This window comes from Chiloscyllium punctatum, chromosome 3 (assembly GCF_047496795.1).
Source record: "Chiloscyllium punctatum isolate Juve2018m chromosome 3, sChiPun1.3, whole genome shotgun sequence".
Taxonomy (NCBI): Eukaryota; Metazoa; Chordata; class Chondrichthyes; order Orectolobiformes; family Hemiscylliidae; genus Chiloscyllium; species Chiloscyllium punctatum.
In genome coordinates this window covers 148,366,107-148,390,956 of record NC_092741.1, presented here as the reverse complement: position 1 = coordinate 148,390,956, position 24,850 = coordinate 148,366,107, and the positions used below count along the sequence as shown (strand labels likewise).

Sequence of the window (24,850 nt, the reverse complement as noted above, 5' to 3'; positions counted from 1 at the left end):
CATGTTGAATGTTTCAAATTTTAGCAAATAATTCATATCTAAAATTAAACTGCTTTTTGTTGCAATTGTTTCTCTTCCAGTTAAGAATATCATGATTTTAGTAATTTTTATCATGCATTTTATTTCAAACAGCATAACCCAAAGTTCAGAGGCTGAACTTAAAGAACGACAGGAAAGAATTAGCTGTCTGCAAAAGCAATTGAAAACACTGGAGGACCAAGAGGCCACAAACTCCCAACAGCTGGCACAGTTTCAACACGCAATTAGCAAGTCGAGAGATGAACAGGAGAAGCTTGGGTTGGTACCTTAGAGGGAAATCACTGGAATAAGATTGTCACTGCTCATGTTACACTGTTTTTATCAGTACTCATAATAACATAGGCATTAAGAAGGCGTGTCTAGTCATTTTTTAGCAACTTAGAGGAAGAAGAAGTAATCTCAATGTTATGACATGCTGACCAATAAGGCAGAGATCATTTTTTGTTTTAGACCTGGAATTCATATGAATTGTTTAAACACAGGATTTGTTTCATTTTTTTTTACCTTGCATATTTTGCAAACAGAAATCTGCTTCAAGATTTGTGCACATCAATTGTTAAGATAGAAATATCAATCACTATTTCTATCCAGCTCAAGTTCTTCTGAATTGTTAATGAGTTTGTATTAAGAATATGCAGAAATCTGTTTTCTGAATAGAAAGATTCTCTCAAATGTTACACCAAGTTGGGTATGCTTTGATTATGTTTACCTGTTTTTTTTAATGCTCAAAGTTTATGAACCATGTAGTCTGTTTGGACCAATATTGTTTCTAGACTGTTGCCACTTAGGTTCAAAGGGAAAAGGAACGTGAGATCATGGCTGATCTTTTGAACTAATTTCATTCAGCAATATTTGCGCCCTTAGCATTAATACCTTCGAAACTTTTGCAACTCTGATTTAACCTAACAATTTTTGGTATCATTTTTGCACAAGACAGTTTCACTTTGTGTCAAAGTGTTCCTTAACTTCCTGAAAGATCTGACTCTAATTTATTGATTATTCCCCCATTGTTAGATTTCCCAATCAACAGAAGCAATTTCTCTTCATCTACCCTGTCATCTTCTAGAAAACCTTTGACCAAATCACTCCTTGCCCTTCTAAATTAGAGGCAATGCAACATATTATTTGTAATCTTGCATTGTGATTTAATCTATACATTCGGAAATAGTTCTAAAAAATCTATGCTGTCGTTCCTCCGAGGTTATTACAAAGGAGTGAAACTTTGAACTATTTACAGAGTTCCAGGTGTGATTTAAGCCATTTGACTTCCTTTATTCTATTCTCTAGAAGTAAAGGTCATCATCTCTTTTACCTTTCATGATATTTTAATGATCTAGGTATCTGAACATCCTAGTCTGTTTGGACCATTATTTTTCCATGTTTTCACATGAATTGGGTCCAAAATGGACAGTCTCACTTTTGATTACATTGAATCTTATTTGCCACAGTTCTATCGACTGTGTTAGCTTATCAGTATCTCTTTATAATGTTTTACTTTGACCTGCACTGCTGATGGTATCACCTATCTTTGTCGCTGAGAAATTTTCTTATGTGGTCTCCTATCCCATCCTCTAAATTGTTGGTAAATATAGTGAACAGTCCCAACAGAGATCCTTAAGAGACAAGTTTAGAACACCTCTCCATTATTCTTACCTATCACTCAATGGCTTCCCTAACCAGGTCAGTAGTGTGCATACACGCTCCTAACTTCGAGCCAGGAGACCTGGGTTCAAGTTCCACCTGCTGCAGAGGTGTGCAGTAATATCTCTGAACAGGCTAATCTGGAAATATCTTCCTTGAGGGATATTATCATATGTTCTAATATATCTGATGATAGTGATATAAACATATCATCTTAGATCTTGCTCAGGCTGCTTCCTCAATTGAATCTTCAAAATGAAATTAGTCATTTCATGAGATGTCCTGGATGTAGTGCAATGTAACAAGCCAGACTTCATAAAAATCTTAAAGTAAGGGAACACTTAGGAGGTAGCAGTCATATTATAGTAGAGTTCAGTCTGCAATTTGAAAGAGAGAAGGGAAAATTGGATGCAATGGTGCTACAGTTAAATAAAGGTAATTACAGGGGCATGAGGGAGGAACTGACGAGAATCGACTGAAAGCAGAGCCCTGCGGGGAAGACAGTAGAGCAACAATGGCAGGACTTTCTGGGTATAATTAAGGGCACAGTACAGAGGTTCATCCCAGAGAAAAGAGATTTAGGGAGAATTAGACAGCCATGGCTGACACAGGAAGTCAGGAAATGTATCATAGAGAAAGAGAGAGCCTATAAAGTGGCGAAGAGCGATGGGAAATCAGAAGATTGGGAAGATTACTAAAACAAACTGAGGATAACAAAGAGAGAAATAAGGAAGGAGAGGATCAAATATGAAGGTAGGCTAGCCAGTAATATTAGAAATGATAGTAAAAGTTTCTTTCAATACATAAACAAAAGTAGACATAGGGCCATTCCAAATTAATGCAGGAAGGCAAAGAAGTAGCTGAAGAACTTAATAAGTACTTTGCATTAGTCTTCTCAGTGGAAGACAGGAGTAATATCTCAACAATTAAGGAGAGTCAGAATCTGGTTTCCAGCATCTGCAGTCATTGTTTTTACCCAGGAGAGTCAGGGGACAAAGTTGAATATGGTGGCCATTACAAAAGAGAGAGTGCGAGAAAAGCCAAAAGGTCTAAAAATTGATAAATCTGGCCCCGATGGGCTACATCCTACAGTTCTGAGGCAGTAAAGTCCCAGATGATTGGAAAATTGATATTGTAACCCCCTTGTTCAAGAAAGGATCAAGACAAAAGATGGAAAATTATAGGCTGATTTGCCTAACCTCTTTTTTGGTAAAATTCCAGAGTCCATTGTAAAGGATGAGATATCTAAATTCTTGGGAATGCAAGGTCTGATTAGAACAAGTCAACATGCATTTAGTAAGAAAGGTCGTGCCTGACAAACCTGTTAGAATTCTTTGAAGAGCTAATAAGTAGGTTAGACGAAAGAAACCCAGTGGTTGTTATCTCTCTAGAATTCCAAAAGGCCTTTGGTAAGATATCTCACAGGAGGATGCTGAGTAAGGTGAGGGCCCATGATGCTCAAGGTGAGCTACAGGCATGGATTGAGGATTGGCTGTCTGATAGAGGGCAGAGTGTTGAGATAAAAGGTCTTTTTTTCGGAATGGCAGCTGGTAACAAGAGGTGTCCCACAGAGTTCAGTGATGGGGCAGCAGCTGTTCACTTTATATATTAATGATCTGGATGAAGGGACTGGGGGAATTCTGGCAAAGTTTGCCAATGATACGAAGTTAGGCAGACAGGCAGGTAGTCATGAGGAGGTGCGAAGGCTGCAGAAAGATTTAGACTGTTTAGGAGAGTGGTCAAGGAAATAGCTGATGAAATTCAACGTGAGCAAATGCAAGGCATTGCACTTTGGGGGGAAAAAAACAATTTGGCATGGATTACTTTCTAAACTGTGAGAAAATTCATAAAGCCAAACTACAAAGGAATGTGGGAGTGCAAGTCCAGGATTCTGTAAAGGTTAACTTGCACATTGAGTACATGATAAAGAAAGCGAATGTAATGTTGTCATTTACCTCGAGGGTTGGAAAATAAAAGCAGCGATGTGCTTCTGAGACTTTATAAAGCTCTAGTTGGGTCCCATTTGGAATACCCTGTCCAATTTTGGGTGCCACACCTCAGGAAGGATATACTGGCATTGGAGCATGTCCAGCAGAGATTCACACTGATGATTCCCTGGAATGATCGGCCTAACATACGATGAATGACTGAGGATCCTGGGATTATATTCATTAGAATTTAGAAGTTTGAGGGGAGATCTAATAGAAACTTACAAGATAATCCATGGCTTAGAAGGGGCTGATGCTGGGAAATTGTTTCCATTGGCGGGGAGATTAGGACCTGGGGGCAGTGTTCGAATTAGAGGGGGTCAATTTAGAACGGAAATGAGACATTTCTTCAGCCAGAGTGTGGTGGGCCCGTGGAATTCATTGCCATGGAGCACAGAGGAGGCCAGGATGTTAAATGTCTTCAAGACAGTGATTGATAAATTCTTGATCTCGCAAGGAAGAGTGGAGAGTGCAGCTAAGTGGAGTTGAAATACCCATCAGCCATGATTAAATGGTGGTGTGGACTTGATGGGCTGAATGGCCTTACTTCCACTCTGTCTTCTGGTCTTTTATAACCTTTTCACATGTCCAGATTGACACTGACCAGCTAAAAGATTTCAAGATGTTCAGCTATCCTAATTAATTATAGATTCAAGTTCTGTAATCCTTGTGTTAAAGAATTAGACGATTTATTTCACAAATATAGTTTTGCAATATACAATTTCCCACATCCTGTAAGAATTGTACTGTACCTGTATACCATTGACAGCAACATGCTAAACTGTGAATATCAGTAAATCACAACTGTAAACTGGACAGAATACGTTCAAATTGTCGAAATATAAACAGATGTGCATGTTCAACAATGAAGCATCTAATTTTCTAAATTAATTTAAATTTTGAATCTTTTTAAAAAATACAATGGTTTTGCTTTGATACTATTAATCTTGCATTCAGTTTATATTTGAGCATGTTGTAATTGTAGCCCTCTCTATGTTCTGTATCCCTAGAGAAGAAGAAAAAGATGTGAAACAATCTGCTGAATCCAGAAAGGAGCGGCTCAAAGAACTAAAAGCCAGTAGAACAAACCAGCTGAAAAGGTTCGGAGAGAACATGCCTGCATTGCTTGATGCAATAACGGAAGCACATAAACAAGGTCGCTTCAGGCACGAACCAGTTGGTCCTTTAGGTAAATTTCACTATTTTATGGTGCGTTTGTTTTAAGTCAAATGGTTTTTTTTAATGTAAAATGTAATTTTTCATGATTTATTGCCTTGTGTTCTCTGGTTTAAGTTTATTAAATCTTGTTGCAAAAGTCATCATCGGTTAGCTGATTGGTTACCACATAGCTTTTTATTAAATTAAGATGCAATGTTCTGATGCATAAATTAGAAAGTTAAGTTTAGACATATTGAAATTTAAGATCTTATCATGAATAGAAACTAAAAAGAGCTTGCACTGTACAACATATCTGCCTGAACTATAACTTCACTATTATAATTTTTAATGTCTTTTTCATCATCTCAAAGCATTTGGATTGATTTATATAAAGTGGCTGTCATAGCACTAGATATTTTGCTTCTACTATAATATCTCTCCCCTTTGGATAAAACTTATTTTTAATCAATCTATTTATGACACATGTGAGACTTGAACCTAGACTGTCTAACTCAGAGATGGGGGCGATAGCACTGCACCACAAACCCCAACCTGCCTTTGGATGAATGATGACTAAAATTAGATTCTGTAAATTGCCAGCTTGTTAATGTTAACAAACATTTTGGGTGGTGCACTGTTTCCTTTAAACCAGCTTCAAATTTAGTTTGATCTGTTTGTCACAAAATGTTTTTCAGATGCTGTAATTACTGATTAATTTAATTTGTTATGTAATAAATATTTTAATGCTTGTGTACATTTGTCCTTTTGTACGAATACCTTATGAGCCCAACAACTGATTAGTATTTTAAGAGATGTATTAATTTGAAACTAAATCTGCCAATGCTGATGTTGATGAGAGCCATATACCTGTGTCACAACTTCTCAATATTCTTTAAGCCTAGTCAGCATTCTGAATTGAAACATATGTATTCATCTATTTTCTTGGCACTACTTATCGTTTCATATAGCTAGCTAACTTATGATATGTGCCTTAGAAATATGGTTAGTTAGCAAGAGGAATTGAATTGCAGTAAAGTGATCACTGCTTTAATTGAGATAAATTATTGATTGTAAATCATTTTGGATTTGCAAGTATTTGGACTTCAAATTTGATCATTTTCATGGACATTTTGACTTCAAGATTGAAAGCAAAAAAATGACTGTTGGGCTTTACAAGTTAAAGCTTTAAGTGTTTTGAGTCTGTTAAACTGCTTGATTGAGCATACTGGTGATTACTTTAGATCAAACTGGTAAGAAGGAATCCAGTTAGAGAATAAATAGCCATTTTTACTTCTGTTCTGCTGTTTTTCAAATGTAGGTAGTTAAAAATTGGAATGAGTAAGAGAACAGGAATGTATTGTCTGGCTTGGATTTAGACTGCTAATGGAGACAATTGTCAAAACCAACAGTCTGAAATAAAAATCGGTTAATGACATCAATATACACAGTTGCTTGTATCCCTGTCTGTCCTGCTGTCGTGGTAGGCTACTTTTATGTCTGTCTTGTGCCAGCTTCACACATTCATATTACCTCATCCACAACTCTCTGTGACATTTTTCATCCAGTTGATCCCTCTTTCCCCATCCTCCATTTAACCTCCTAATAGAGTTTTTCAGTGCTGCTCAAATAGCCATGGTACAGTAAACTAGTTTAACCTGCATGTTTTGAACCAGCAATCTCGATAAAGCAGCAAAAGTTATATATCTCAAATACCATAAAATTTACTGTATTACTGTCATAGTTTTTTATTTATTTCAATGTAAATATACTTATTCAATCAAATGGCCATACGAAATACCAACAGTTGTTTCAATATTGAGTCAATTTCTCCTCAAATTCTGCAAAGTTTAAGTAGTTAGCCAATGTTATTTAAGTGATTTATGCTATAAATAAACTATAAGATTGATGTGATTATCCCCTGCATTATATTTCTATTACTCAGTGTGTGCTTTTGGTGATGATGTGGAAGTCTTGCTTATCTGGAATATTTGATTAACCTGCATATTTCTGGTCCCATAGGGGCCAGATAATAAAAAGATTACTGTATTGGTGTTTTCTGATTGGCAGTTTTGACACTTTTTTTTTGTTTTTGCAGTTTTAAGTACTGTACCTCTTCATTTATCTTTGGCCTTTACATGGAATATTAACACTTTCTTAGGATCCATATTTACAAGGTCTCTCTTTTCTTCCATGGATCTTTACTTTCTGTCTAGGACTCTGAGGTGCACATGAAAGTAGACAGAATATAGCATGTAAGAGCATTTTTTCTTCATGCTAGAAACTTGAGTTTTCTTATTGTTAACACATCCTTCACATTCACTAAATTATTTCCGGCTATCTCATCTTTGAAATTCTTCATCGAGTCTGTGATTTTATGTTATCATTATGTCCTGACGAGACTATCTTTTATTATTGCTTTTTGTGTGACACCATCAATTTCAATATTCCGTCTACTTGCTTTTAATGTGTTATTTCTAAATAGATCGTTTTTGTGATGTTCGTGCTCCTTTATTTTCTAAACTTCCAGATTTTACTTAATCTATATTTTATAGGTTTTCTTCTGACTCTTGACTAGTGCTGTGTCATCAGCATACCACAAGTTAATGTCTTTGCCCCAGTTGTTACCCAAGGACGTACATCTAATTTTCCTAACTTTTTTTCTGTGTGTAGATTGCATTCCAAAATGATCAAACAAGATAAGTTTTTGACTATTGAAATGCAAATAGAAGTGCTAGAGAGATTTGTAACAGGACTGATTCAAGAATGTTATGCTAGTTCGACTTCTTGAACAGCTTTAAGCTTCAGGAAAGAGGTTATGGGCTCACTATGTTTATAGAGGGCAAGTGGTAAATACTTCTGCAAGGAAAACCTAAAACGACTGGGTCCTGTGTAATAAGCATCTAAGCGAGTTGATTTGTTTAGCAGTGTGTAGTGAACTGAAAGCAATGATCATGGATATAAACTGGGAATGTCTTATTTAGTCTCGAATCTGATGCAGTAAAGAATGCTTCTGGTCTGTTAGGAAGTCACATTAAAAATCATGATTTGCTAATACTGAGGGGCCCAGATGCATTCTGGAATGGAAGGAGTGACGTCCCTAAGAAATGTTGAATATACACTGTTAAGTTTAACCTAATATCATAATCTGCCAAATTTGCCAAAGTCCTGCGAGATCATATGTCTGTGTAATTAGAGGAACAGTTGGTGATGATTTAACCTGAGGGTCACTATGCCTCAGGTGAGGGGAGAGGTTGTGAAGGAGCAGCCTTCATGGTAACCTCAACCATTGAGGGAGTTGAGTTCATGCTGTTGGCATCACTTTACATTGCAGATCAGCTGTCCGATCAACTCATTGGTGCTTCAGCATAACCACTGTGGCAATATTTGTTTTTAACTATAAATTGGGAATGGTTTGTTTTGTTTTATTTAATTTAATTAACTTTTACATTGCTGGCAGTTCTAATTATGATTATTAACACAGTCAGCTAATCAGTGCAGTAGATCAGAATTAGTTCTTCTATTTTTTTTCCATCTATTATTTTCTTCTGAAGGCATGGATTAATCTATCAGCATTTTTTGGCATGCCCAAGAGTCTATTTCTGTCAAATTGGGTATGTGTGAAGTCATTACTGAATAATGGTATTTGCTCTATTTCCTTACACTACTTGATGTTTTCAGAATCACTGCATAATGATGCATGTAAAAGCCCTGATTTATTTTCACTTTCATCTGGGGTGCTTAGGTGAATTGTATGGTTTCTACTATCATCCAGTTGAGGACTAAAGCAAAAATTGCACGTGAAACCTTTTTTGTTTTGTGCTGCTCAGTGTTTTAAAATGCAATGCATTTCATCATTTACTTCGAACATGATGAGCTGAGTTAAGTATTGACATATTAAAGCTTTATTTTGTGCATTGCATAATACAATTCTTCTGATGTAAACAGTTATAACTGTGATGGGTTTGCTTGGGAAAATATTAATCCTCATAATTTTGAAATAGTCAAAGTTAATTACTTTGTAAAAGTTTTACTTTTTTTATTTTAGGTGCTTGCTTCAAATTGAAATATCCTGAATTGGCTTTGGCAGTTGAAAGTTGTTTGAAAGGACTACTGCTTTCATTTTGCTGTGATAATTACAGAGATGAGCAGGTGCTACAGAGTTTGATGTCACGCTATTTCGGTTCAGGAAGACGACCCCAAATTAATGTGTGTGAGTTTGCAAATCAAGTATACAATGTAAAGGGCAGGTATGTTTTGAAATTCTCAACTGTTTAATCTTTCATTAAGATGTTGCCATTGAAACATGTTGTACAGCAAAGCATTGGGAAAACAATATAATGTAAAGTTCTCTGTATAATGTTTGTGCACTTAGAAGGAGAAAGTGAGGACTGCAGATGCTGGAGTTTATCAGAGTTGAAAATGTGTTGCTGGAAAAGCGCAGCAGGTCAGGTAGCATCCAAGGAGCAGGAGAATCAACATTTCGGGCATAAGCCCTTCTTCAGGAATGAGAGGAAATCTAATTCAGGAATAATCCTCATTCCTGAAGAAGGGCTTATGCCCGAAACGTCGATTCTCCTGTTCCTTGGATGCTACCTGACCTGCTGCGCTTTTCCAGCAACGCATTTTCAACTCTGATAAACTCCAGCATCTGCAGTCCTCACTTTCTCCTTCTAAGTGCAGAAGAGCAGAAATAGGCAATTAAGCCCTTGCTCCTTCATTTGACATGATTGTGGCTGCTCTCATCTCAGCCTCAACTTCACTTTCCTGACCACTCTTTAACTCTGCATCCCTCAACTAATATAAAATCTATTTATCTACTATCCAGTGGGCTCATGAATTTCACAGACACAGAACACTTAAAGGGAAATAATTTCTCTCATCTTGGTTTTAAAACCGTTACCTCTAAAACTGTTAGACTGCTCCACGTGAGGAATTATCCTCTCTATGTTTACTTTGTCAATGTCCTTTAGCATCTTTTATTCCTGAATTAGATTTCCTCTCATTATTTTAAACTCCAGAGAATATAGGCCTAAACTGCTCAATCTCTCATCATAAAACAAGCCCCTCATCTAGTGAACCTCCTCTAAATAGCCTCTTGTACAGAGACATCCCACCTTAAATAAGGCGACCAAATTTCTATGCAGTACTCTAGGTACGGTCTCACCAATGTCTTGTACAGTTGCAGCAACACTTTTCATTCTATTGTCCTCAGCATTAAATGCCAAAATTCAATTTGCATTCTTTATCAACTGCTATACTTGCACTTGTCTACTTTGGTCAGTGAGGTTTTTTATGTTAAAAGGGCCATGTCTCTCTGTTTAATGCTTGCATAATAGCTGTTGCTAGTCAAACTTCAATCTCTTACACGTTTCAAAATAAATGATTATGCTGTAGCAAGTATGACATTTGTCTCTTAAACTGTTAGTCACACAGGTACACAGGGATTGTGTACCCCTATTTCTGTTGTTAATACAATGCAGATAGGTATTAAGATTGTGAAAAATTTGTAACATTCTTAGAGTGAATGTGAGTAATCTTGCTTTGATTAGTCAAAACATGCATAGCATTTTATTACTGATCTAATCTATAAAGGTTTGTTATTCTTCACTCTTTACACTCAGTGACTTCAAAGTTTCATTGTGGCGATAGTACTGAGTTAATTATGAATTTATATTTTCCTCCTTGAAGAGCTGTCCATCATCCAGATTTCCCAACAGTTCTTGATGCCTTGGAAATAAGTAACCCAGTTGTGGCAAACTGTCTAATTGACATGAGAGGAGTGGAAAGAATCTTGTTAATCAATGTAAGTTCTTCTTTTGCAGTTTTCCTTCTGTAGAATTTCACATGTGGCTGTGGTTATTTAAAATTTTGAAATTGATTGAATTGACTTTGCATAATGCAACACATTGACTCTCAGCTATTTATGTTGTTTAAAACCCTGTTTCATCTTTGCCTTTTGTAAAAGCTTATTGGCTGAGACTGATCATTCTTACAAACCGTCATTGATTTATGCATGTTCACCGTACAAGCATGATCCCACACCGGGGTGTATTAATATTAATTTTAAACATCCAACATACAAATGTTTCCTCAAGCTTACGAACAGCTATCTTGTATTGTTCTTGTTGTGATTGTCTTGTGTACTTGCGAATGGATTCAGAAATGGAACCTATTCGTAACCCAGAGCATATCTGTATCAGTTCTTAAGATCTTTGTTTAGGTTTGCTTAATAAGAAGTTGTAGAACCTTCTCAATAACTGGTGTCAGGTTTGCTGCTCCATAGTTTCCTGCTTGCTTACTCCTCATTCATGGATAAGTGTTAAAAAATTAACTAGTTAACAATCTGCTAAAACAATTCTAGCATCAATGGATTTTGGAAAATTGTAACCAATTTTCTTTTTTGGGGAATTTGCCATTTACCAGGACCAGATTTCATTTTCATTTGTTCAAAGTTTGGGATTAATGCATTCATTAGAAATACATCACTAAATAAATTGCAATAATGTTATTTGCCCTGGATTTAAAAAATATATTTCCACTTCTATATGCCAACTTCAGATATTAGTGAGAGTTGGTTTCACTGCAGTCTATGATCCAGCTCACTGCTATTTGGAATTGCATTATACTATATGGAATGCTAACTTGCTAGTCAAATCTGGATGAGATGTATGGTTTTTATTACAGTATCAGAGGTTAATATACCCAACAGATCATTTCATTGCCCTTTGTAGAACAGTGAGTAGTTTTGTATTAGAATTTGTCTGAAGAAAGCCATTTAGACTAAATGAATTCTAGTAAGACACTAAATATATGCTGTTTCGTTTCTAGAGTAACAGCAGAGCTCGCGAAATTATGCAGCAGCAAAGACCACCCGCAAACTGCAGAGAAGCCTTTACTGCAGCAGGTGACCAGGTTTTTCCCAACCGCTACTACTCCTCAGAAACAGACAGGGCAAGATACTTGGGTGGTGACGTGGAATCAGAAATCAGGTTCGTAAATCTCTCTGTATTGGTATTACAACTTTGAGAAATATGAAGGCTAGAGCAATAGGTCTTTAATCATAAGAGAACAAAGGAAAGTACAGCACAACGACAGGCCCCTTGGCCCTCCAACCCTACGCCAATACAATTTGCCCTGCCAGACTAAAGCTGTATTTACTTGGAGGATCTGTATCCCTCTATTGCCTTCCTATTCATGTTTTTGTCCAGGTGTTTCTTGAGTGGTGCTATTGTATTTGCTTCTACCAGCTCCTCTGGTAGCATATTCCAGTCACTTGCCACCCTTTGTTAAAAACTTACCTCGCACATCTGTTTTAAACTTTCTCCTCCACACAGACACACTAGGCACACGCACCCTGCCTTGAACCTGTGTCCCCTAGTAATTGATCCCTCCACCCTGGGAAAAAGCTTCATAATTTCCAAACTCTCCATGCCATTCGCAATCAGGCTTCCCTCAGGTTGCCCTTCATTCATTAATTAATTCATTCAATGGATCATTCTTTGGATCCATTTATTAATTCATTCTTTCATTCAGTGAATCAATCTTCGGATTCGTTTGTTCATTAGCTAAAATCTGCCGTGCCAGGCAGCATCCTGGTAAACCTTTTCTGTACCCTCTCCCAAACATCCACATCCTTTTGGTAGTGTAGTGACCTGAACTGTGTGCAATACCTTAGGGATTAGATCCTGCACATCCTATGTCCCCTTCATCCTCTGTACTCTGCCACTTTAGGGGAGGGAATGGCCTCGTGATGTAGTCGCTACAGTATTCATCCAGAGACTCTGCTAATGCTTTTGGGGCCTGGGTTTGAATTCTGCCATGACAGGTGGTGAAATTTGAATTGAATAACTATCTGGAATTAAGAGTCTAGTGATGATATTGAAGCCATTGTGAATTGTTGGAAAAGCATCTGTTTCACCAATGACCTTTGGGGAAGAAAGCAGCCATCCTTACCTGGTATAACCTACGTGTGACTCCAGACCTACAACAATTAGATTAGATTAGATTAGATTAGATTACTTAGTGTGGAAACAGGCCCTTCGGCCCAACAAGTCCACACCGCCCTGCCGAAGCGCAACCCAACCCACCCATACCCCTACATCTACCCCTTACCTAACCCTACGGGCAATTTAGCATGGCCAATTCACCTGACCTGCACATCTTTGGACTGTGGGAGGAAACCGGAGCACCCGGAGGAAACCCACGCAGACACAGGGAGAATGTGCAAACTCCACACAATCAGTCGCCTGAGGCGGGAATTGAACCCAGGTCTCTGGCGCTGTGAGGCAGCAGTGCTAATCGCTGTGCCACCATGCCGCCCAAGTGGTTGACACTTAATTGCGCTCTTGGCAATTAGGAATGGGTAATAAATACTGGCCCAACCAGTGATGTCCACATCCTGTGAATTAATAATAAAGAAAAACTTACCCACCCTTCCTTCATCTTGGTCTTGTGTTCATGTTTAGTAACGATTCCAAATTGTTCAGTGCTGAATATGTCAATGTTTGAGTAAGGGTGGCATAATAAATGAAGAAGCTAAAATGAATGCAAGGTTTCCACAACCTGAAAAAAGTTTTAGTTGTAATTTTGTGAAACTTTAGAGAATGAAGAATCGGGTAGTGCTGCTGTTCAGTATGTTAGTGGTGCAACTGAGCTATGGAGAGGTACAATATCATCGTGTTTCCCACTCTGATTTCACCTTGCTTGTTATTTTTTGAGAGCTACTTCATACACTTTTTATGATTAACTATTAATGAGGTAAACATTGTTTAAATAATAAAATCTTCAAAGCCATGTTAGTGTTGGATATTAGATTAGATTCCCTACAGTGTGGAAGCAGGCCCTTCAGCCCCACAAGTCCACACCGACCCTTTGAAGAGTAACTGACCCAGATGTATTTCTCTCTGACTAACTCACCTAACACTATGGGCAATTTAGCATGGCCAATTCACCTGACCTGTACGTGTTTGGACTAAAGGAGGAAACCGGAGCACCCGGAGGAAACCCACACAGACACGGGGAGAATGCGCAAACTCCACACAGACAGTCGCCCGAGGCTGTAATTGAACCTGGGTCCCTGGTGCTGTGAGGAAGGAGACCAGAATTGTACGCAATATTCTAACAGTGGCCGAACCAGTGTCCTGTACAGCTGCAACATGACCTCCCAACTCCTGTACTCAATACTCTGACCAATAAAGGAAAGCATACCAAACGCTGCCTTCACTATCCTATCTACCTGTGACTCCACTTTCAAGGAGCTATGAACCTGCACTCCAAGGTCTCTTCGTTCAGCAACACTCCCTCTGACCTTACCATTAAGTGTATAAGTCCTGCTAAGCTTTGCTTTCCCAAAATGCAACACCTCACATTTTTCTAAATTAAACTTCCTCTGCCACTTCTCAGCCCATTGGCCCATCTGATCAAGATCCCGTTATAATCTGAGGTAACCTTCTTCGTTGTCCACTACATCTCCATGTTCTGTGACTCTTCAGTTCTATTTGTGTATAATTTCACACTTCGAGAAAATTATCAAATTCTGTTGTTTGCCAGATCTTTGGTTCACTATTAAGTATGCACCTTGCTCTGTAAATACCAGGGAGTTGGTGAAATTGAATTCACAATTCTTGTGTGCAGATTCACCATTAGGGGCCAGCTTCTCCATGGGACACTGTTTAAAGGTCATATACTAATGTTTTGCCTGAGTTCATTGAAGTGTTATTAGTAATGTCATGGATTGAATTGGTGTTCTTCTTTACTGCCTGTGATCAGTACGTTTGTATTTAAGGAAGTGTTTTTTCATATCCGTAGAATAACGGGATGTGGGGTCCCATCTCAGGTTGTTTTACAGTTAGAGTTTAAAAACAAATCCCTTGGAATCTGTAATAAAGTCCAGGAAAAGGGAATATTCCGTCGTGGAACTGTTACTTTTGGTGAAAGCTTTATGACCTGTGATATGCAGATGTCAAAATCGTGAAGGCTTGTGAATGCATGAAAGTGGTAGGCACATATGTTGAATGTAACTGCATTTGTATATCTGCTATGATCATCAGATTTCTAAATCTTTTGTGACCTGAGCTTATGGCACGGCAGTGACCGGAGCTCAGCAACAAGTGACATTGTAACATTGCACAAGCATCTCTTGGCAGTGTGGTGCTGACTTCCTATCCCATTGCAATGGCAGACGATGCTCTATATTGTAAAACAAATGTGATATTCCATTGTGCCAAAGTAGCCCCCATTCATGCACGCTGGCCCAAAGGGGCGTGTGCTGACCCAGTTTGTGTGTCAGCTCGCCACAATGGGTTACAGAAAGCATGTGCAATCGACATTGCAAAATTCCACACAAAGACAACCTCGTGCTTGTGCATGTGTTGCTGACGTCCCCTCATTTCTGCTGCCTGAAGATGAGAAGTTATTTGGGGAGAAGACCTGGGGTGAGGAAGAGACAAAGCCTCACATTAAGGGCACCAGGAACATTGACGGTGAAATGGAGGCTAAGGCTGGTAAGGTGGAGCATCCCTTCCTCAGTGGTGTCTGTGGGCAATCTGTCTTTTGCCCACAGTAAGGTTCCAGGCTAAACGTGGATAGAGGAACTCAGCTTCTGCTCCTTTGCCATACTTAGCTGCCAGATCATATCCTGTGTAGAGATTGTTGCAGCAGAGATGCCCAAGCAACAGTATAGTTGTGGTCTCTACAGTCTTGAACTTAGATAGATATTGAACAGACAATTGTAACTGAAATGTGACTAGTTTACGTTTAAGTAGTGCATTAGCGTCTTACTCTCTTATGCTGTTGCCCTCATTCTCAGAAGTTGTGCTAAATATTAATTGAGCCAAGTGCACCTAGGGCCCTGGCCAATTGTTACTTAATGGGGAATTTGATACAGTGGGAATAACTCTTCAGTACCTGGAGCCTTTGAAATTTCCACATTCTTTGCTAAGGTTGGAAAACAAAAGTCAAAGCTGGGAACTGTGTCACCTGCCAAGCACTGCACTGACCATCTGAGTGGCCTTGCCCCCTTGAGGAAATTCTGCTGAGGGAAAAGTAGCTCTGCTTCATCAACTATAACCTTCATGAGCATCTCATGGAATCCTGCATCCCTCTGAATGTAGAGCACAAATTGTTTTCTCAGAACTTTTGGCAATGCTATCTTTTGAGACATGTTAATTTTGGTCACTTTAAAATGATGTAGGTACCTCTAAAAGCATGGCTTAAAATCAGTTCCTCCTCATGGGATGGCACGGTGGCGCAGTGGTTAGCACTGCTGCCTCACAGTGCCAGGGACCTGGGTTCGATTCCAGCCTTGGGCGATTGTTGCTCTGTGTAGAGTTTGCACATTCTCCCCGTGCCTCTGGGTGCTCCGCTTTCCTCCCACAATCCAAAGGTGTGCAGGTTAGGTGAGTTGGACATGCTAAATTGTACATAGTGTTCAGGGGTAGATAGGCTTAGGTGCATTTGTCAGGGGCAATGTCGGGTAATACAGGTAGGGGAATGGGTCTGGGTGGGATACTCTTCAAAGGGTCAGTGTGGGATGTTGGGCCAAATGGCCCATTCCCACACTAGGGATTTTACGATTTGTACTTGTTCAAAGACTTTTTTTCCAAAAGGTGTGACATGGTAATTACGCATCTTGTACTGCTGTTTGACAGCTTTATGCGCAACCAGCCTGGCCTGAATGAGGAAAATGTTAGAATTTTAGAATATTAGAATGAAAAATTGCACTTGTCTAACAAACATAGAGTTTTAATATTTTAGTCCATGTTGAAATAGAAATATGGGTTGGCTGAAATGTTGCTGTTTGAAGATTAAAGATGATCTATCTTTAATCAAAAGCAGATGTGAAATCACTGGCTGTGAACATCTATATTACAATATAAAAGCAAATTACTGCAGATGCTGGAATCTGAAACCAGCATTGACAAAGGGTCGGTTAGAATCTAAACGTCAGCTCTTTTCTCTCCTTACAGATGCTGCCAGACCTGCTGAGATTTTCCAGCATTTTCTCTTTTGGGATCTATATTTCAGTATTTGCTTGAGATTTGGGAGGCATTGGACCTCATGGTCTCATGTAGTGACCATCTTAATGATTTGTATGTATTTGGAATTTTTGAAGTATTGACTGAAAGTTCAGAATATACTGGAACATGCCATTAAGAAAGTTAGATTATATTAGATTACTTGCAGTCTGGAAACAGACCCTTCGGCCCAACAAGTCCACACCGACCCGCCGAAATGCAACCTACTCAGACCTATTCCCCTACATTTACCCCTTCACCTAACACTACGGGCAATTTAGCATGGGCAATTCACCTAACCTGCACATTTTTGGACTGTGGGAGGAAACCGGAGCACCCGGAGGAAACCCACGCAGACACTGGGAGAATGTGCAAACTCTACACAGAGTTGCCTAAGGCGGGAAATGAACCTGGGTCTCTGGTGCTGTGAGACAGCAGTGCTAACCACTGTGCCACAAGTTTACATCTTGTATTACAGTACTTGAGTGTAGTTGGACAAAGGTAAAAATTGGTCAGACCATTGAGAATAGGAGTTGCAAGGTCATGTTGCAGCTGTACAGGATATTTGTTTAGGCCACTTTTGGAAGGTTTAGAAAAGATTTGCAAGGATGTTGCCAGGATTGGGCGAGAGGGAGAAGTTGAATAGGCTGGGGCTGTTTTCCCTGAGTGTTGGAGGCTGAGGGGTGACCTTATAGAGGTTTGTAAAATCATGAGGGGCATGGATAGGGTAAATAGACAAGGTCTTTTCCTTGGAGTGGGTGAATCCAAAACTGGAGGACAGGTTTAGGGTGAGAGGGCAAAGATATAAAAGGGACCTAAGGGCACCTTTTTCATGCAGAGGGTGGTGTGTGTATGGAAAAAGCTGCCAGAAAAAGTTGTGCAGGCTGGTACAATTAAAATATTTAAAAGGCATCTGGATGGATATATGAATAGAACGGATTTAGAGGGATGTGGACCAAGTGCTGGCAAATGGGACTAGATTACGTTGTGATACCTGGTCAGCATGGATGAATTGGACCGAAGGGTCTGCTTCCATGCTGTACATCTCTGACTCTGTGAATTTGTGTTAACTATCATTTGTTTTCTAGAAATGTGATTTGATCGCAGAAGTTTGTTTTCTATATTACAGTCAACTCGAAATGGAAGTGAGCAACAAGATGGCTAAGTTGTCACATTTTCAGCAACGATTGCACTCAATAATAGAAGAAATTCGGATAAATGAAACTCAGATGAAAATGAAACAGATGCAAAAGAGGAAAATCCAGGTCTGTAGCTAAAATTTAGAACCAAAACATAATTGGATGTACTTCTAGAAGAGAAGAAAAATGACCTTTATATATATTTTTCAATTTTTTTTTAGGAAAGTATGACAAAAATAAAGCTAGAAATTTCAGATTTGGAGAATGTGGATGAGCCACAGTCTGTAGACATTTCCACATTGGTAAGTGTCTTGACCATTTTTGAATTAGTTTAGGCTTGTGCGTTACACTTTGAAATAGTGCTTAAAATGAACTTCTGGTGATTTGAGATTGCATGAAGATAAACCATTCATAGAAGTTTGGATGAGAACTGATTTCCTTCTAATTGACTCTTCACTTTCTTTATTTTTAAAACAACAAAATGTAGGAAGAAGAAGTACAAGATATCTGGCACAGAATTGTGTCTGGCAGGAATAAGCTGGAAGAAGCCAGGAAAGATATGGATGAGCACCGAAAGATAGTGAATGAGGCTGAACAAAGGTACAAAGAGGTGAAGGAGAAGATCAATTTAATAGCTGAAGGAGCTGATCCAATTAAGGTGCAAATTGATTGTGTACAGTTTTTTCAACTTTTCTTGGCTTGTTACAGAATTGTAAGTATTCAATTTTAAAATTACCTACATTTCTTCAAAACAGGATGAGCTAAGTAAGATTGACACAGAAGTTGGAAAATGTAAACATCATAAAAGACATTATGACGAGAAAAGAAAAGAACACTTGGAGGGAATAGATAAGCTAAAAGAGAACCTGGAAAGTAAAGAAAAGGTTTTGGAGGTATACACAGATTTTTCATTTTGTGAGTGATCACCTGCTAAAACATCAGAACATTTTTGTAAAATAAAAGTCATTGTGTGGTAAAAGTATTAGCATAAATTTTGCATTTTTTTGATTTGACTTATTCTGAAATTGTTTGACTATGTTATCTGTAGTTTGACTAGTTTAAGTGACTTTTTTCTTAAATATTGATTGATATTTTTCAGTCATGTTTTTAAGTTGTATAAATGAACACACAGCCCTAGATATTGGTTAATCTGACTGTAGCCCAACTTCACTTTCCTGTTTGCCCTCCATAAACCTCTACTGTAATGCTGATCATAAATCTATCTGATTTAGCTAGACTATATTCGGTGACTCAATTTCCACTAATCTCTGGAGGAGAGAATTTCAGATCATACAAAACACATTACAGCTGAATCTGACCCTGAGATCAGACAATTAAATATTATTTAACTTGTACCTTCCCATAACTAAAGATTCTGAGGATATAACTTACTGTTGAGCTTGTGTTGGTCAAACTGAGATTGGAGTTTGACCCTGTCACCTTCCCGTGATGTGGGACTTATCTTTTATTGAAAACTTGTTGAATTGTAGAAAAAAACTGCTAAAATAATTCCATAAAATCAGTTACTTCGTATTTTGCAATATTTTGATACACTTGCAAATTGAAATGGTGCCACAAAACTTGCAAATTCACTTGAAGAGCTTCCTCCTCCACCAAGCAGATATCCTTTCAGAATACTTAGGATCAAACCCTGATAGAGCGTTCCTATTGAAACAAAGCAGTCTCAAAAGCAGAGGAGAAAGAGAGGACTGCAGATGCTGGAGATCGGAGTCAAAAGTGTGGCACTGGAAAAACACATCAGGTCAGGCAGCATCCAAGGAGCAGGAAAGACGATATCTCAAGCTTTTCCAGCGCCATACTCTTGACTCTGATCTCCAGCATCTGCAGTCCTCCCTTTCTCCTCTGCTTTTGAGACTGCTTTGTTTCAATAGGAACGCTCTATCCGAGTTTGGTCCTAAGTCTTTGTGCTGACATTGAGATATTTTCTCTGTACAGCTATCCTGTTGTTTCTGATTTTACGATTCCTGCTACTGAGTCAGTCAAGATCAGGACTGGCAATTATCACAAGATAGATACTACAAAATAGCCATTGGTTAGAATGTACTGCTTCCTCAACACTGAACTATTTAAGTGGGGCTGTCCAAATACTGCTGGGATTTTCTTTCAGCTAGGAAATATTATAACCATGGTGTTGTGATTTGCAATAACATCCTGAGCTTAGACTGAACTCTGGAGAGCAATTGCCTAAATGTTAATAGCACAGAAGGAGCCTTTTAGTTCAGTGTGTGTCTTTTTGTTGCAACAATCAAACTAATTTAGCTGCCTTGTTGTGGTCTAATAACACTAAATTATTCTCCACTAAATTTTTTCCAATTGCACTTTAAAGTACTAGTGGTCTCTATCTCAGCTTGTGACAAGCAATTTCTTAATATCACAGCTCTGTTTCTAAAATAAAATAATTTTCTTCAAGTTGTGATCTCTTATCCTTGAAGAATGATAATATTTCCTAATAGTGGAAATATCAAAATTCACCATCAAACCCACTGAGATTTAAAAAAAAAATAGATATTCTTTTGGCTTTTTAAATGTTAGAGAGTGGACAGTATTTGAATAGAAAGTGCATCTTAGCGTACTCCTGCTGAATTTGCCATTCTCTGTAGAAATTGCTCAGCTGAGAAGGTTTGAACATGTATGTGACATGCAACTGTACAAAAACAGGAATTTCTTTCCTTGCAAACTTGCATAGGCGTATAGATATTATGGATGGTACATCTGGTAGTTGGAATGAGATTATGATGCAAAGTGCTCTATTTCACTTCCTCAAATCCTTATTATCTTGTTTATTCCAGGAAAATACTGCTAAAGCCAAGCAGATTTATGCAGAGCGATTGGAGGTTGTCAGAACTCCCAAAAGTATTGACGTGGAGATCAACCGACTGAGAGAGAGGATCAGCACAGAGCAAGAGCGCCATGGGAACAAGGAAGAAATTACCAGGTATTTGTTCTATTTCTAATGAACTCAACAAACGAAAGATCATATTTTCTTTCATTTTGAGAACCGTTCCTTTCTTTGAAACCTTTTACAGACTCAGGATGTTGCAAAGTATTTAATAACCCGTGAATTACTTATGCAGTATAGTCAACATAGTAATTTATGGAAACGCCCAATTTGCACACCACAAGATCCCAAAACAAGAATAAAATTATATAACTTTTGGTTATGTTGGTTAGAAGATTGATGTTTGTAGGACATGCTTTTTTTTGTTACTGCAATGCTGTGTCAGAAGAGATTGAACTGATGGAGACCATAGAATTTAAGAGGGAAGGAAAAGGAATTATTTTGAATAAAATGGTTTTCTTTAAAAGTCATATCAGTATCAACACTTCAGTATTTTTATTTGAAATCTATTTTCTCACAGTTCTGTATTGCTTGGTTGCTCCAATATTGGGCATTGTTGTTGTACTACTATTGTTGTTAACCATCTTGGGATAATTTTCCTCAATTTTCTCCTTTTGCCTTTCTAAATTGTCTTAGCTTCAAGTAACCATTTCAAAATGTTATAGCATTAAAGGTGCATATCTTCGTCAAGTATTTCTCCAAATTTACAATGTTATTTTTCAGTTTTGTTACACATTATCAAACTGCATTTTCACTGTTGCACATATGCACTGGTGGTATTTTAATCTTTAAGTCAGTTTTGGACTCTTGGTTCTGATTACAATAAGTCCCCAATAAAAATCATTGCTGCTTTCCTGAAAATCACAATGAAGTAAAATAATTTTGTGAAGGATGGAGTGGTCAACTAATCGGTTAAAGCTAGATTTTAGTTACTTCAAATGTACCTTACCTCAGAAAATGTCATTGAAGTCTACACAGAAAAAGCCCTTCAGCCCATCACATGTCTGCACCAATCAAAACTTAGCGCCGAACTATTTTATCTCCTTTTCCATCGTTTTATGCTTCAGCATACTAAAATGACATGAGGATTTCAACCTCCAACAATTTAGAGGTAGCGAGGTTCCCATGTTCTCTGGGTGAAAAATCTTTTCCTCGTGTCCCTATAAATCTCCTGCCTTTTACCTTAAATGTATACCCCCCCCGGTCAATGACCCCTCCAACAAAGAGAGAAGTCTTCGCCTATCCATGCAGCTTACCCCTACCCCCAATGATTTTGACTATCTCAATCTTTCCACCTGCCCAGGTCTCCTCTGTTCTAAGGAAAATAACTCCAATCTATATCCTCCTAACTAAAACTCCAGCCCAGGCAACGTCCTTGTAAATCTTCTCTGTATCCTCTTTAATGCAATCACATCCCTCCAATAATGTGAATTCCAGAACTACATACAATACTCAAGCTATGGCCTATCCAATGTTTAATATGCTTCCAATCTGACATCCCTGCTCCTATACTTCATGCCCTGGCTAATAAAGACAAGCATTGTTGTGTCTTCCTAACCACTTTATCCACCGGTCATGAAGAGTCATCTGCACTAACATTAGCTTGCTATCTCTCTCACTCACTCCATGGATGCTGTCTGACCCAAAGTGATCTCCAGCATTTCTTGTGTTCAGTACAAATTCCAGTATCTGCAGTAATTTGCTCCTTCATTCACTTCTGGGATTGGTGGACATGAATATCAATGTCTCTATTTGCCTTGGTCCTCCTTAGGAAGCTACTATTCATCTTATATCTCTTGCCTTGTTTATCCTTACCAAGTGTTTCATCTTTCTCCTATCTGGACCATATTGTCATGTATGTGCAGTGCTGTGCATTTCTGCTGAAATAACTTTCAACATAAAACTCAATATTAAAGAAGTACAATTTGCAATGCCATATATTACTTTTACTTTGATCAGGCTCCATCTAGTGGCAGAAATTGGCCACTTGGTTAGTGCAGGCATCAGCCGAGGTCTGAGGACTACCTATACTGATGAACATCTGCCACTAGGTAGAGCTCAGGACTTAAATGTGAGTTCAAAATGAGTGAAGGAAGAAGAGGCAGCCCAGGGGCATAAGTTGGATTAGAGAGCAAAAGGTAAGGCTAGGTGGGACAGCCCTGGTTTTGGGGGGTGGGGGGCAAGTGTGGAGATGGCTGCAGGTGGTGTTGGTGCCGTGTGTCAGAGTGGAAAGTAATACTAGGAGCCAAGGATGGCAACGGTCAGGTCGTTGTAGTGAGAGCAAGCCATACTGAGGAAAGGTCACATGAACAGAGTAAATATATTGACATTTCTTTAATGGTGTTCATGTGATACATCATGAAGTTATTGCGTTTAGTTAGAATACTGTGTATAAATGTTGGCACATGTTTCAGAATTTAAGTTACTCACATTAAGTACATTGTGATGCTTAAAAACATTCTTGGCACACTAATACCAGGCAGTATCCATCTTTTTATAATTTATTTATTTGTGGGATTTAATTGGGCCAGCATTTATTGCCTGCCCCGAGCTGCCCTTGAGAAGTTGGTGGTGATCTGTGTACTTGAACTGCTGCAGTCCACCTGTTGTGGGTTGACCCACAATGCAATTAGTGAGGGAACTCCAGCAAGACACTCCAACAAGAGAGAATCTAACCATCTTCTCTTGATATTTTTGACTTTCAATGATGTTATGCTTGATAAATCCCCAGTATCAATATCCTGCAGGATACTGACCAGAAACTGAACTAGACTAGAAATATAAAAAATACTGTGGCTATAAGAGCATGTCAGTGGCCAGGTATTCTGAGGCAAATAATTCATTACCTGACTCTGATGTCTGTTCACAGTCCACAAGGCAAAAGTTAGGAATGTGATGGAATACTGTCCACTTACCTTGATGACTGCTGCTCCAACATCACTCAAGAAGCTGACACCATTCAGGACAAAGAGACCCATCTGATTGGCATCCCTTGCACCTCTACTGCAACCTCTATCACCTCGAAAGACAAAAGAGGCAGATATATCACCATTAGGTTCCCCTCCAAGGCACACTATCTGTCTTACAAGTATATCACAATTCCTTCATTCTTACTGGGTTAAAATCCTGGAACATTTTTCCAAACAGCACTGTTGGTGTCATTCTATCCTACAGACTGCAGTGATTCAGGAAGACCGCTTACTACAGCTTGCTCCATGGCAACTGGAGATGGGCATTAAATGCAGGCACAGTCAGATGTGTATATTCTGAGAGTGAATTAACAAAAAAAGTCACTTCACTCTGGAACACTGTTCATGATTATCCAGTTGACTAGGATAATCTTTCTTTCTTGCTGTGTTCTGTTGAGCTTGGTCAGTCTTGAGTCAACGTTTCCACATCAGTGATGTCGAAGATTTACTTGCCCTTCTTGGAGTACCGCTGCCTTACCTTATTAGGTTGTAGTTTTTCATAGTTAATATGATTGGCTCAAATTGATGTCATTCTCCATACATTGTCTCCTTTCCTGCCCACATTCGTTGTGTTTATTATAATAAGTCTGCAAAATTTGCAATTTATAAGTCACACTTTGCTGGCAAGAGTACCATTTCTCTGATTGTGGTTTTACCATGATATTGTTTGTGTTTTGTATTGCAAGTGTCAACTGACATCCTTCCATCTCTTTGCAGTGCAATGTAATGAATCATAATTTAACTGTAAAGTGTGTGATGCATTGATGTGCATAGTGTAATTATTTGCTAACATTATCAAAATTCTTCTTAAAAATATCTTTCAATTCTTTTAACTCTACAAGTAATCACAGCTTATATGACCTCTATTCTAACACAATTTCTGGTGAGCTGCTTTTGCCCACGTTTGTTAATTTTAGCAAGTACCCTGCTCACACAAGATATGACCTTTAGATTTCCTTTCTAAATCGTTAAGTCATTAATTACTGCTTTGCCTTATCACAACAGCAATCCAACACTGAGTTTAAATTCTTAGACAGCGATG

General features: G+C 38.5%; 1 protein-coding gene across 2 annotated transcripts in view; it reads left to right on the top strand.

The window, feature by feature from the left end:
• The window catches only part of LOC140466452 (structural maintenance of chromosomes protein 6-like), an 84,331-nt gene that overhangs the window by 41,983 nt on the left and 17,498 nt on the right, over positions 1 to 24,850 (top strand). For both annotated transcript variants that reach the window (XM_072561977.1, XM_072561976.1), the window contains exons 13-22: positions 133 to 297; positions 4,679 to 4,857; positions 8,872 to 9,073; positions 10,515 to 10,629; positions 11,655 to 11,815; positions 17,970 to 18,105; positions 18,201 to 18,281; positions 18,467 to 18,637; positions 18,735 to 18,872; positions 20,790 to 20,935. In XM_072561977.1, the coding sequence (XP_072418078.1) occupies positions 133 to 297; positions 4,679 to 4,857; positions 8,872 to 9,073; positions 10,515 to 10,629; positions 11,655 to 11,815; positions 17,970 to 18,105; positions 18,201 to 18,281; positions 18,467 to 18,637; positions 18,735 to 18,872; positions 20,790 to 20,935 (1,494 nt within the window). The remainder of the gene's footprint in view (positions 1 to 132; positions 298 to 4,678; positions 4,858 to 8,871; positions 9,074 to 10,514; positions 10,630 to 11,654; positions 11,816 to 17,969; positions 18,106 to 18,200; positions 18,282 to 18,466; positions 18,638 to 18,734; positions 18,873 to 20,789; positions 20,936 to 24,850) is intronic.